Raw genomic sequence first — 13,588 nt, forward strand, 5'->3', positions numbered from 1 at the left:
CTGATTACTGCCACATTGTTCTCAGTCACAAAATCACTTAAATAGGACCTGCCTGACAAAGTGGAGTAGACCAAAAGATCCTCAAAAACCAGATATCATGCTGACATCCAAGGAAATTCAGGGAGAAATAAGAAACAGAGTAACTGTGATCTCGAAAAGGTTATAAAGCATTTTCTAAAGAGGTGGGATTCCAGCAAACCACAGTGAGAGTCATTATCCACAAATGAAAACATGGAACAGTGGTGAATCCTCCCAGGACTGGCCGGTTGACCAAAATTACCCTAAGAGCACAGCGACGACTCATCCAAGAGATCACAAAAAACCCAGAGAATAATATTCAAAGAACTGGAGGCTTCACTTGCCTCAGTTAAGGTCAGTGTTCATGCCTTCACTGCGCACAAGTGGCAGAGTTCCAAGATGAAAACCACTGCTGAGCAAAATGAACATGAAGGCTCATCTCGGTTTTGCCAGAAAACATCTTGAACATCATGATCTCTAAGACTTTTGGGAAGATACTCTGTGGACTGACAAGACAAAAGTTGAACTTTTTGGAAGGTGTGTGTCCTCTTACATTTGGCGTAAAAGTAACACATCATTTCAGAAAAGGAACACTGTACCAACAGTAAATATGGTGGTGGTAGTGTGATGGTCTGGGGCTGTGTTATTGCCTCGGGACCTGGAAGACTTGCTGCGGTAAATTGAACCATGAATTCTGCAGTCTACCAAAGCATGCTGAAGAAGAATATCCAGCCATCTGCTTATGACTTCAAGTTGAAGCACACTCAGGTTCTGCAGCAGGACAATGATCCAAAACACACCAGCATGTCCACCTCTGAATGGCTTAAAACAAAATGAAGACTTTGGAGTGGCCGAGTCAAAGTCCTGACCTGAATCCAATGCAGATGCTGCGGCATGACCTTAAAAAGGGGTTTCATGCTTGAAAACCCTCCAATGTGGCTGAATTATAACAATTCTGCAAAGATGAGTGGGCCAAAATTCCTCAGCATATGCTGTAAAAGATTCATTGCCAGTTATCGCAATTGCTTTATTGCAGTTGTTGCAGCTAAGGGTGGCCCAACCAGTTAGTATTTTTAAGGGGCAATTACCTTTGTCTCATATTTACATTTTTTTGATCAAATATTTAAGTGTGACAAACATACAAAAAAAAGAAAAAAAAAAGAAAGAAATCAGGAAGGTGGCAAATACTCTTTCACACCACTATATATGCATCTAGTTACAGCCCCCTTTAAAAATGTGTGGTGGGCTCTTCTCAAGTTGTTAAGACAATCAAGATTTTTTTCTTTCTTCAGTAATTTGACGTATCATATAGAAATATACAGATACTTGTACACAAAATAGCTCCGTGCCTTACTGGAAAAATAGAACCATCACAAAGCAGCGTCACTGGAAATTTTAACGCATCTGTCATCAAATGACTAATGAAGCAGCCAGAACATTTTCACATTAGGATGACACACACACACACACACACACACACACACACACACACACACACACACACACACTGTCTGCTTCCTCTCTCATTCTCTCTGTCACTCTGTGCGTCTCCCTGACGATCTCCTCTCTTTCCTCCTTTCAGCATCACTTGCCATTACCTCTTTCAGTTGCACTTGTTCACAGTATAGAGCTCAGAGAGAAAAAAGCATACTTTCTAGGATGTGTCCACTTAGAAAAAGGAATAAACACATTTTTTCTTTATGTTAAAAATAAATGCAAGTAAAGCAGAAATATTACCTGGATACTAACACTCAGTCTGTGGTTGTGACATGCAGGAAGCCTCATTTTAATGAAAGCAGACTGAACATTACTTACTCAGTTATTATATTTATATACATTATAAGGTTTTGATTAGATTAAATATATGTCTATGATTTGCCAATATATGGTTTTAACATTTCAAGGTTTTTTTTTCCCTTTCTTTTTTTGTCTTTTTGGTAAGCTCCTAATGTGCATGGGCCCCTGGTACCCAGAATGTCCATTGGATAGTCACATGTACTCTATATGTGTTTATACATAACATATATTGAAAGCCTATATATAGATATAAGATATGGGTTTATATCTCACTGTTTGGTCATAGCTTCTTGTTGACTATACTGCTCTCCAGCAAGGAGCTTCTTTAGACTGAGTCTTGCTATCCCTCCCGAGGGGCTCTCATCATTCTCATCGCCATCTAATTTATGGACCTAATTAGTAATTTTTGTCCTCTCGGTTGCTCTATTACATGCTAATGAAGGCATTTCTTCCCCCATCTGACAGTAACGGTCATCTGAAACAGTGATGATATGCCTGTTTTACTTGGTAGGCCACTCTGTTGATTAGCATCCAAAGAAAAGACATCCAAGCTTGGAGACTAATGTGACCAATGTGACACGAACACCAATAGCTCATTCATTTTAGAGCATTTTAGTGACCAACAACAATAAAGATATGTTGAATATATACATTTTTTTAAAGTTATTTGTGAGGAAAAAATGCTAAAAGATGAGGTCTAACCATTCAATGCAGTCACTGCGGGCTACAAATAAGCAGGATCAGAGTTTAAGTTGTAATCACTTCTTCTTTCTGAGAGCTGCACTAGAAAATAATAAAGGAATGGGGAACATCTGAACAATTAGGTGAACTCCGGTCAGGAGAAGAAGAGTTAATGAGCTGCCGGTGCCATGTGCAGTTAGAGGAGCATCAGGGGCCAGAATCCATATTTATCAGCGGAGTTGTGCGCAGGCATTAGAATAGGCCGCTAATGCCGCTTGCATTCTCTCCCCCCTTATTTTCATTAGGCTCTGATGACTGCGGAATTGATGCGGCCTGCAAGTTATCAAGAGCCACTAATTTCACATTAACGACCATTGACTGCGCTTGCTTGATTCGAGGGGGTTTTTGACAATTATCACAATCAGGACTGGAGCCCAGATCGTTTACCTTGACTCCGTGATTATTTGCCTCGCGCCAAGCGCACATTGCAAAATTGTATGGTGTCAAAAACCCCGTAAATAATGAGGAGACCATGAGGACGGGCTATCTCTTTCCAGCAGGGACGCTCACTCACACCTCCCCATTACTCAAAGCGTCGAGAGCAACCCAGGTTAGAGTGCAGTGGAAATGCCAGCTCTTTTCATTTTGCGAAAAAAACAAAACAAAACTGTAATGGTGTCCATGATGTATGGGGAAGTTGACTTAAAGAATTCCAGTGTCTGCACTATTCCAAAACCAAATTGAACAAGATTTTTCCTAACGTTTCCCCCAAATGTGATAAATGTAAACTTGTGGACGGTACTCTTGGCCATCTTTTTTGGTCCTGTTCTACGCTTACAGCCTTTTGGACTAGTATTTTTAGTTTCTATAGCATTGTTTACGATAGGCAACTGTATCCTGACTGTCTTATGGTGATCCTGGGCTGCTCCAGCGACTCCTTGGCACTTCCCTTTGCTGTTCAACAGGCCCTCATGTTTGGTATGGTGATTGCCAAACGTCTGATTCTGGGGGAGTGGAAATCCGCCTCCCCTCCCTGCTTCAAGAGGTGGCTCGAGGAGATGGTCTCCTGTTTATACTTGGAAGAAATTCGGTTCTCTACGTCTGATTCCATGGAGAAGTTCAGGAAGATATGGGGGCCCTTTATAGACCACATTAAGAAGGACAGTTCACGCCCTGGGTCCTGACCATGTTGTTTAAACGGCTTTCATTCTGAGCTGTTGCCCATAACTGTTATTGCATAACTGTTATCGGCTCCTCCTAGCGATCTTTGGATTTGATCTTGTGGATTGGACTCACTGGATTGTGAGTTGTTTGACATGTATACCAGTTGCTTTTTTTTCTTCTCTGCTGTTCTTAATAAGTGCTGGCTGTGTACCCTGTTGTGGGGTTTGTTGCTCTGTTTTTTTTTTTTTTTTTTTTTTTTGGTTAGTTTGTTTGTTCCTGTGTTTTGTTTTTGATTTTGTTTTGTTGTTATTGTCTTTATTGTCTGTGTTCCTCTGTCCCGCTGTTTGTGAATGTGTAAAAATTTTGAAACTTGCATAAATAAATACATAAAAAAAAAAAAAAAAAAAAGAATTCCAGTGTACAGTCATGGGATAAACCAGATCACTTTTCCAGTAAACCTTGCTTCTAAATAAGTGGACCAACTTATTTCAAAGCGGGTCCCTTTAATTCTTAATCTATTTGTAGATTTACAAAAAAAGAAGTGCTTTAAAAAATTTATACTCAATAACAGATGTAAGAACTCTGTGATAGGCCATTTGCTAGACCCTTGAGCCTCATTGTACCAAAGCAAACACAGTATCTCACATTCCCACTAAACACAATTTAAAATATATGCTTACTTACTGCCCTGTAACTAATTTTATGAAAAACAAATTAATGCATAGATGATGTCAATAGGTTCACAGGCACTTTTCAGAAATGATAGGGAACAAGGTCAGGGAGTACAAGTAACGTTTTTACAGTTTTCAAAAACCTTTCAGAAAAGGTGTCTATTTTAACCAGTGGAGGGCAAAATGACCCAGTACATATTTACAGAGGTACAATACAGTTCAGAAAAAAAATATATATATAGTGGATGAAAAAAATTAGGCTTTCTTTCATAAAAAAAATGGCTTGAAAATGTCATGGAAGTCTTGTAAAATGCCTACTTTACCTTAAAGATGCAAATATGAGCATCTTATATGACGTAGAGGAGGGGCCCCATTGAGAAGTCATTTAGATTAAGCCCCTCCTATCTCCAGGGCCCCTGAAGACAGTCCTGTCCTACATTACAACTCATTATGTGCTGACTGCATGCAGTATGCAGCTCTGAGGATACATCTTGTAATAAACTAACCATTTTCTTCTACAATGATTGTTGTTATTTTATACGCACTTAAAGTCTTTTTTTAATCAGGAATTTACTAATGAAACTAGTTTAGATATTACTTTTCCTTGCTTTAAGTTCGACTTGAAAACATTTGCATACACTTCTAGGGGTTTACTGAAAGCTTACCGCAAGCAGACAAGAAGTGAGCATGCGTGAAATGACAGCCTCGTGGAAGAACTGAGCTTTAAGAAGATATATAACTTAAGTATTATATATAGGGTATAGGTCTAAAAAAAACCCCAGACTGCAGCATAACCTCAAACGGTATGTACAGTACTCTTGTGTGCTCTGAAGTACTGTACACCCCACAGACTGCGACGTGCTCTCGCGAGATTTCACAGTCACATGATTAACGAGGAAGTCATGGGATCTCCAGAGTGAAAGCCAGCCAGAGATAAATCAGCTGTGTTTTTCAGCCATGTTGCCGTATAATCTCTACTTGTTTTTTGTTTTCGTAGCGATATATGTTCCCTCTCTCAAGTGTGGAGACGTGGTACATCTTAGCGCCTCAGAGTCAGCGGACAAACTGGAAGCAGTCCCGTCTTTAAGCACCGCTGCGGTCAGTTCTCCCGTGCCCGCCGTGGACACTGTTTTCTCGTTCAGTCTGCTGTCTTCCTTCCCAGAGGACCTGGAGGTCAGCGACTACTGCAGCGACCTGCTCCACATATTCGGTCAGCGGTATGTGGCCTATGTGAACTGCTTGGTGCCCGCTGCTCGACCCGTCAAAGTATGCCAGAGCTGTTACTCTACTTATGGCAGCGTCGTGGAAATCTACAAAAACATCTCGTCAGATCAGGTATGGGCTAAAGCCATTTTCTGTGTTTTTCTTTGCTATGGAAAAATGTCTCCAGTGTTTGTGTGAAGACAGGCCTCTTCACGCGCATCTGTCGTCAGACACCAGTCTTGTGATGTGATGAGTGTTTGCTGGTGACACATTTGAGGAAACAAGCTTAATCCTCGCAACATCTTTTGCTGACCTGTTGAGATGGAATGGAAACACACATGCAGCACCTGTGCAGGCAGAAGGTAACTCGTGAGGTCCTTTTCAAATGCCCCTGTCTCCTCAGATGGGTCCTGGGAATGTGACCTGCAGGGACAGCCTTCTGCGCAGTGATCGGCTGATGCTGGTTTACCAGCTGTACAGCAATCTGGAAAGTCTGTGGGAAGACTCCAACTGTGCCCGTAAGTCTTCTTCAGAAGTATAAAACACAGTATCTCTGCATTTCTGTGAACTTCTAACGCACACAGAGGATTACATCTGGCCTAAAAGTGTGTTTGCTTTGTGGATGCTTTAGTGAAAGTAAACAGCAGATATGTAGAGCTGAGAATCATGTGATTTTCTTTTTAGTTTTTAGAGCCATGTTTGGTTGTGACTACATGATATAATCAGACAGTTATTTGGATTGCTTACAAAATATAGTTGCGAGGCTACTTGTAGATCCTCTAAGTAGTCTCGTGTGACACACATTTTGTGTCTTTCTGCTGACGTCAGTTTGTGATCTTGGTGATCACTTTTAGAGCTCTGCATGAACAAATGCCTGCTTACATTACCAAACTCTTACACCCATTTATAACGTGCAGTGTTCTGACAAATACCAGTCTGAAAACTAAAGGAAACTGCACTAACATTACACTTGTGATCTGTGGACTCTTAAAGAAACTTTTCAAGAGCAGCTCAAGACTTATTTGTATAGAAAAACTAGTGGATATTATTGCTCTGTTTTAATAGTTGTATTTATTTGTTGAGTGTTGTTATGAAGCACTTTGTAATCCTTATCTAGAAAGATGCTAAATAAATACAACTTACTTACTTGCACGGTAGACTTTAACATTAATTTCTTCTACTGGCTCAATGCAAAGGCATGTTAGCTCATCCAAGGATCTGACCAATGAACATTCTCAGTGGAACTGGTAGTTATTTCATGGAACTTCATGGAAAAAGCATCATAAATTCTGCGCTATGACAACCTTAAGTATCTTCAAAAGACAATTCAACACCAAAGCACCAAAATATATTTAACTGAAAAAATTCAATCAGAAAGTCTTGCTTTGTGTTAAATTGTGCAGGCAACAATGAGTGGAGAAAAACAAGACACTCTACCTTTAGCTGAAGTCTGCACACAAAGTCTGCACACGAGTTCCTGTATTTGGTTTGGCACGGCACCTTAGCCATCAGCTATGAAGTGTTTCCTCTTTCCTTTTCTAAAAAGACACTTAAACAAACTTAAACAACTTCAGCAAAAACAAAAGAAAAGCAGCAAGTCTTTACAAACAAGATGCAGGTACTGGTGGATTAATATATTTATTTATTTATTGTTTTGTCTGAATCGTGTTTTTCTGACATTTTGCATCAGACGTTGACTGCAAACTAACAAAAACTTGGTTCCAAGTGGAGGAAAATAGCTGATGTTACCATAATGCATCTAATGTTTCTGTTTCTATTCCCTGATTTGCAGAATGTGTCACTGGACACTTGCAGAGCCTGACCAATGACACACTGTACTTCATGTCTACTCTCAATCAAACGCTCACCTGCTTTGAGAAGTATCAACAGGTATTTAGTGAATTGGGCGACGATGTCTGTCTGTCTCCACTGAGTTTATGTTCTGATGTTAGACTGTTGCACTTTTCTTTAGGGGAACCACACAGAGCTGTGCAAAAACTGCAAGAGCGCCTATGGGACCCTGAATGTGCTGTACAGCCAAATGGAAAAAAACAGTACTCTGTGTATTGACATAGAGGATGCGGTATGTATGCTGGGAGCGGAGATAAGCAGACCTTTTCAAAATGGGAAAAGAGAAAGCTGCACCCTCTAGAGGAATCTGTAGACATCAATAGAGTGTTAGCCCAAAAACTCTCACTTCACCTTTAGCTGGTGACAAAATGAAAGTGTTACCAAGAACTTTTTTTGTGTCACTTCCCAAAAGTCTTACCAAACGATATGTTACACGTCAATGTTGAAGATTCATTTTTGACTTTGGACGCAGAGCCCTAAATTAGTTTTTGTTTCAGAAGCTTTCAACCTAATTTTTGGCAGATGAACGCGGATGAATGGCATACAGCACTGGAAACCTAAGAGGGTTGAATTCATAGCAATGTTGTCCTGTTGCTGTAGTCAGCTGAATATTGTTATTGCCCTGTTTCAGATGAATATGACCCGCAGACTGTGGAGTAAGAATTTCAATTGTTCCTTCCCCCGGGAAGAGAATGTGCCCGTCATCGCTGTGTCCAGCTTCATGCTCTTTCTGCCCATCATCTTCTACTTGAGCAGCTTCCTTCACTCTGAACAAAAGAAACGCAAGCTCATACACCGTGAGTAACCAGCTTAATTCGCCCATTGTCAAACACAGAGATTTTTTTAACGGGGTTTTAGGGAGGGCTTGGGGTCTTTGTAGAGGGGAAAGACTTCACTATCTCTGATACTGGGGGTTTGGCTCTAGATCATACACAATGTTTGAGGATTTCTTTTCTGTGTGTGGAAGGGCGGATTCTGGTAGCCTTGAAGTGTTTAAGGGAATTTCTCAAGACTCAAACATATTTAAGGCAGTGGCTGTGGGATGGATCTGTAGAAGAAGAACAACATAAAAACAAAGGGGTATATTTAAAAGATGAGATGCAAGAATAATCCTGTGCTCAATAATAGCAGCTTGCTTAAGTTAGATTGATAAATAAGTAAAATTGCCTTTATCTTTTTTTATTATTTTAATTAAATAATCATACTTATCGCAGATTCTTGATATGAAACAATTGGTTTTTATTCCAGACTCATGCGCAATAAAAACAAGAGAAACAGATAAAACACAATGAATAAAATAAAGATAAAGTAAAAGTAAAACCAAAAAAACTTTCCCACAGAGAAACCAGTCTCTTCACAGCAGATACTGGTAAGGTGGAAACATTAAGCCCCCACTGATCTCATTCTTAGAAGTACTGATATAGATTAGGTTTCATTTAATGCAGATTTAAATGAACAGACTCTTGCAGCTACAAAAACGTAATTTTATGCAACACCGCCTTGGTCTCTTAAGTAATAATCTCAGTCTCTCATTGCCTTATAAGCAACATGAAGTTTGTATAAACTTGCTTTCTTGTAGTTTGTCCACACGTCTGCACATAGAGCGAAGTTTGCAGATTGCTTCACTCCTAAACCTGAAGAGTAGGATGCATTTAAGTACATCATTAGTTATTACCTATAAATATTTTCGTCATCTGTCATTTGAGTTGTAATAAAATTTAAATTCAATTTAAATTTATGAAATCTCACATTTTTGTCCTCCTTGGAGACTTTGTACCTCACGTTCCACACCATGAGCTGCTAGAGTCCACCACTAATAGGACTAAAGACCACACAATCATCTGCATACATAATAGGGTTCACTACTATAAATCATGCACCCAGTTTTACAGGCTCGCAACTTCTTCAAAAGCTCATCAACATGAAGATTAAAATAAGCGGGGGAGGTGACAAAATTCCTCACTCTTGACTTTCCTAACTCCAAACGAGGTTTGTGTAGATCACAGGATCAGTAGTCGGTTCTCTAGCCGGTAACTGAAGATTGTCTGATCATCGGGTTGAATAGGAAAGTGTCGTTCCAGTCATGCTCAGATTGTTGGATCTACTCCACATTTATAATACTGACTCGTCTACATCACAATTGCCTCCTGTCATTAACGAACCTAAGCCACTAATCTTAAATCAAAGCATTTTTTGTCTTTAATACCGTTTCCTAATACTCAGAATTAAATCTCTGCAGTGTGAAATTATTTTAGTGCTTGGGTAACAATTTTGTCCTTAACAGTTGACCTGTTAGACACTATATTACAATTTTTTTATCAGTGCTGTTTATGTGCATTGTCTCTCAAACACAGCTCCTGCTCCATGACAAGTTTGTGAACATGAGATCTTTGGTGAACACTTGTATAAACAAACCTAATAGGGAAAAGTGAAAAAAGCTGACCATTTCTGGGATATACTGTGAACAAGATTCATCACAGTCAGGCTTTCTTTCTTTTAGCTTTCTTGACAAAATCTAAAACCACCAGGTAGAGATAACAGGTATAACAATGCTGGTTATCAACTTTCTCTGCTTCAGGCTTTATGCACACTCACAAAAAAGAAGCATTTCATGGATCACATGATTCTTCTTCCACCTACTTATGTCAGAGGGTGGTAAAATGGTGATTAAAAATTTCTAAATGTAAAATATATGAGTGAAATGTAACACCACTGCAAATAATATGAGGCTAATGCTACATAAAGTAGTGAATCTTCGGATTTATCACAACGAGCTGTAAAATAAACATTTTAATTCATGTTAGTTATTTTGCTGTTCTTGTGCTGCTGTTCTTTTTGAACTGAATACGCCTCCCTAATCGAATACATGTAAAAATTGCTTTAGTTTGAGGGCATATAAACATGAAATTAATTTTATTCATTGATCAGGTATTTTTGGTGTGTTTCCTGTGTTCTAGTAGCTGCAGTTTCAGCAGTGTAAACAGCAGATTAGAACCATGTGTCACAACATTTATAGATTTTTTTTTTTTTTTATTTTTTTTGTATCACCAAATTAATATGTGAACATTTGTGTTAAAATGCAACATACAGTTTGTGCTTTATTTGGTGGTTTTAGTGGTTTCAGTCAGGTCGGATTAAAAACCTGCACATATTAATATCACCATATTCCTCTTGCAGAGAATCTACATTTGCACTTAAAACAGCAATAGTAACAAAAAGAATAATTTAAAACGCGATGCTTCCAGCTGATTTTAAACTGAAATTTGGAGCTAACCCGCTCCTGACCAGGATATAGGCTCAGCAAAAGTTACCATGGTGATTTAGCCAGTGTAAAAGAGCCAATTTAACTGACACAGAAAACTCTTATTTTAAGATCAACATAGCTCGCTCTCACTTCCTAGTACACCCCTGTCTACTTCTGTGACAATGACCGATGCACAAATATTGTAAGCGACTTCCATGAATAGCAGTTGCAGCACAGCTTAGAGCTGAAGTAGCCAGTGCTTCTGATTCTTTCTGCAAAGTAATGTCCGTTTTCTCTTCACAGCCAGGAGAGCCAAATCAAACACGAGTCTGATGAACATTCAGGACAAACTGAGCTGAAGAGGATGCACCTGCCTGGAATGGAGTATTGATTTTTGGGAGTAACTTTATCATCTCACTGCCTTGTGCCTGAAATTTGACCAAATCTGAAGAACTTAAGTGCAGCCTGCTCCACTGTTTTCAACAGGCTGTGATATCAAACAGTATTAAGAGGACTTGAAAGATCTGAACAATTGCAATATTTTTTTATTGCACTAAAAGGACTTTGGAAAGGTGATAGCTTTTACATCTTTCTAGTTAATTTTGTTGGGATACCTGGAGAAAAATCCAGTTACACCACATTTACATTCTGCTTTATTTTGTAAACTTTAACATTAGGGATTTCCATAAAACAGAAATAAGTAAATCATGTAAGTCTTTGAACTTGTAATCACGTGGTCGCTCGTGTTGCACAGTACGCTCTTAATCCACAGGCAGCACTGGCCTCTCCTTCCTTTTTAACTCGTTAACAATCTTCAGGTTGTTCACCGTATCCTGCTGTCACGGGAGTGAGTGAGTGGTTGAATGCAATACGAGTGTGTGCGCGTGTCTGTGTGTGCGCGCCTGGATGCGCTCTATTTATGGATTGAGAAATGGGTTTTCTGTCTCTAATGTATGTCCAGAAGAGAGATACAAAAAAGAAGCACTTGATGTCCATTACTGGTGATGTATCTGCTGTAAGAAGAAGAGGGGTGCACATCAGCGGGGAGGGGGAGTAAATAAAGACATAACACACATAATGGAAGAGCACTCCACAGGACCACACTGTGATGTTACCTGTTTTCTAGTTGGTGTTTTTTTTTTTTTTTTTTGTTTTTTGTTTTTTGTTTTTTGTTTTTTCATGGTTGCATAAAGCTTTTAATGCGCTTTGTTGTCATTTTTCCACTGATGTTTAACTTAATTTGTTAACGGGTTTCTGACTGCTCATGAAAGCGGGTTGATGAAGTTGCTGTGAAGTAATGTACACCTTAATTTTGAATGCAAGAGCTCAAATAAAGAAATTCCCATCACAGACACGGCACAGGTGGTTGTATAGCAATTTAACTACAAATCCTTAGGTATCAATGGGTGTTTAGTTTCATTTACAGTTTTTTAATCAGGTATTTAAAGGCATTTACAGTTTTCCATCATGTGTGCATTTCATTAACATTCTTTTTTTTTCTTCCCATTGACTACTTTTATTTTTGCTGCATATGTACTTTCATTGGCACTGTGACACAAGTTACATTACGCCTAATGAGTACAATGTCATGCTGTTGTTAGAGCAGTTTCTTTACACAGCAGTGGCCCTTGTTCTCAGGTTACGTGGCCTTGTGTTTCTTGCAACGCAGCTTTTCCCTCCGTCATTAGCAGCTAATCTAAACGTGGGATAAGGATACTTGGCCGAATAATCGCAGCAACACATCCGTTAAACTCCTTTGGCTTTTTGGTATTATGGAGTGGAGCCACTGCTGGCCATCGGTGGCTCAAGAGCATTATGGAGATTCTGAGTCATGTGGTCCGGTTGCGGCCAGCGGAGCAGCTAAAAAGCACGGGGAGGGGGGTATGGGTTTTGTCATTCGTGCCCCGGAGTTTAAGAATGACAGCTTTGACTGCCGTTAAGCCTCATAGCTTTTCGGAGGCGTACTGAGGCTGAAAGTCAAGAAATGGGCCGGAGGCTGCCACGTGAAGGAGAAGACCGATAGAAAAGCTGAACTTGTTGTGGAGTTTAGCTGAAAGATCTTGGGCTTACTACTGAAAGTGGAGAAATGTCAAGATGCAAAACAATCTGCACTTAGAAGAAGTTAATAGCCAGCTGCAGTTTGGATGCAAATGCTGGAGAATGTGGAGAACGCCACCAGATACCTGCTAATTGTTTTGGAGTGTTACTATCATAGATGTCTCCAAATGAAGTGCATTATACCATGGCCCTACATAACCTTTAACTGTAACTTTAATAATTCTGTTCTCCGTTACGTTAAAATATATGCAATATGTATGCACCAAGCACTATGATAAAAGTGCATTTCACAGCCAAAGCGAGGTTTAGAGGAGTAATACTAACCTATCCAGCAATTACATTTTTTACACTTTTATATATTCAAATATGATAATATAAGTTTCACTTGTTAAAATGTCATCTTTATTAACATATTAATAGATTGAGGATTTTTGAAAATTATTTTTCAAAGAAAAACTATACATACACACATAATTTTTTTAATAAATATTTTACTTTAGAAAAAATATTTGGTATGCTCATGTTTAAATTTTGAATTTTAAAAACTTATTTACCAAATTGTCTTTGGTTCACAATAGTCATAAATCAATTCATAAAAAATAGCTGATAATAATAAACACACATTTATAAAAATAAATACATAAAACTTACATAATCAACAACATATTAGTGTACTAAGCATAGTTTAAATGAAGTCTGCAGATAAGTGTACCTCTAAACTTTAGTGCTTAAGTAAATGTACTGAATTCCCACCACATCCCAATCCTACATTTTATCTTGGATCATAAAATTACTTGCAACCACTGTGTCACTGTAAATAAGGCTAACGAACAAATGGCTTTCAACACTGGAAATGGAAAGTAAGTGTGCAACAATAATAAAGATCAATATAACTACAATG

General features: G+C 38.9%; 1 protein-coding gene across 1 annotated transcript; it reads left to right on the top strand.

The window, feature by feature from the left end:
- Positions 1-5,213: 5,213 nt before the first annotated feature.
- ostm1 (osteoclastogenesis associated transmembrane protein 1) lies at positions 5,214-11,979 on the top strand. Its single transcript, XM_084953864.1, has 6 exons — positions 5,214-5,666; positions 5,938-6,052; positions 7,327-7,424; positions 7,507-7,617; positions 8,017-8,182; positions 10,933-11,979. Exons 1-6 carry the CDS (start codon positions 5,289-5,291, stop codon positions 10,986-10,988), a joined length of 924 nt encoding a protein of 307 aa, XP_084809990.1. The 5' UTR covers positions 5,214-5,288; the 3' UTR covers positions 10,989-11,979.
- The last annotated feature ends 1,609 nt before the right edge of the window (positions 11,980-13,588 follow it).

Source organism: Perissodus microlepis, chromosome 15, assembly GCF_051167445.1.
Source record: "Perissodus microlepis isolate ML-2025 ecotype Zambia chromosome 15, ASM5116744v1, whole genome shotgun sequence".
Taxonomy (NCBI): Eukaryota; Metazoa; Chordata; class Actinopteri; order Cichliformes; family Cichlidae; genus Perissodus; species Perissodus microlepis.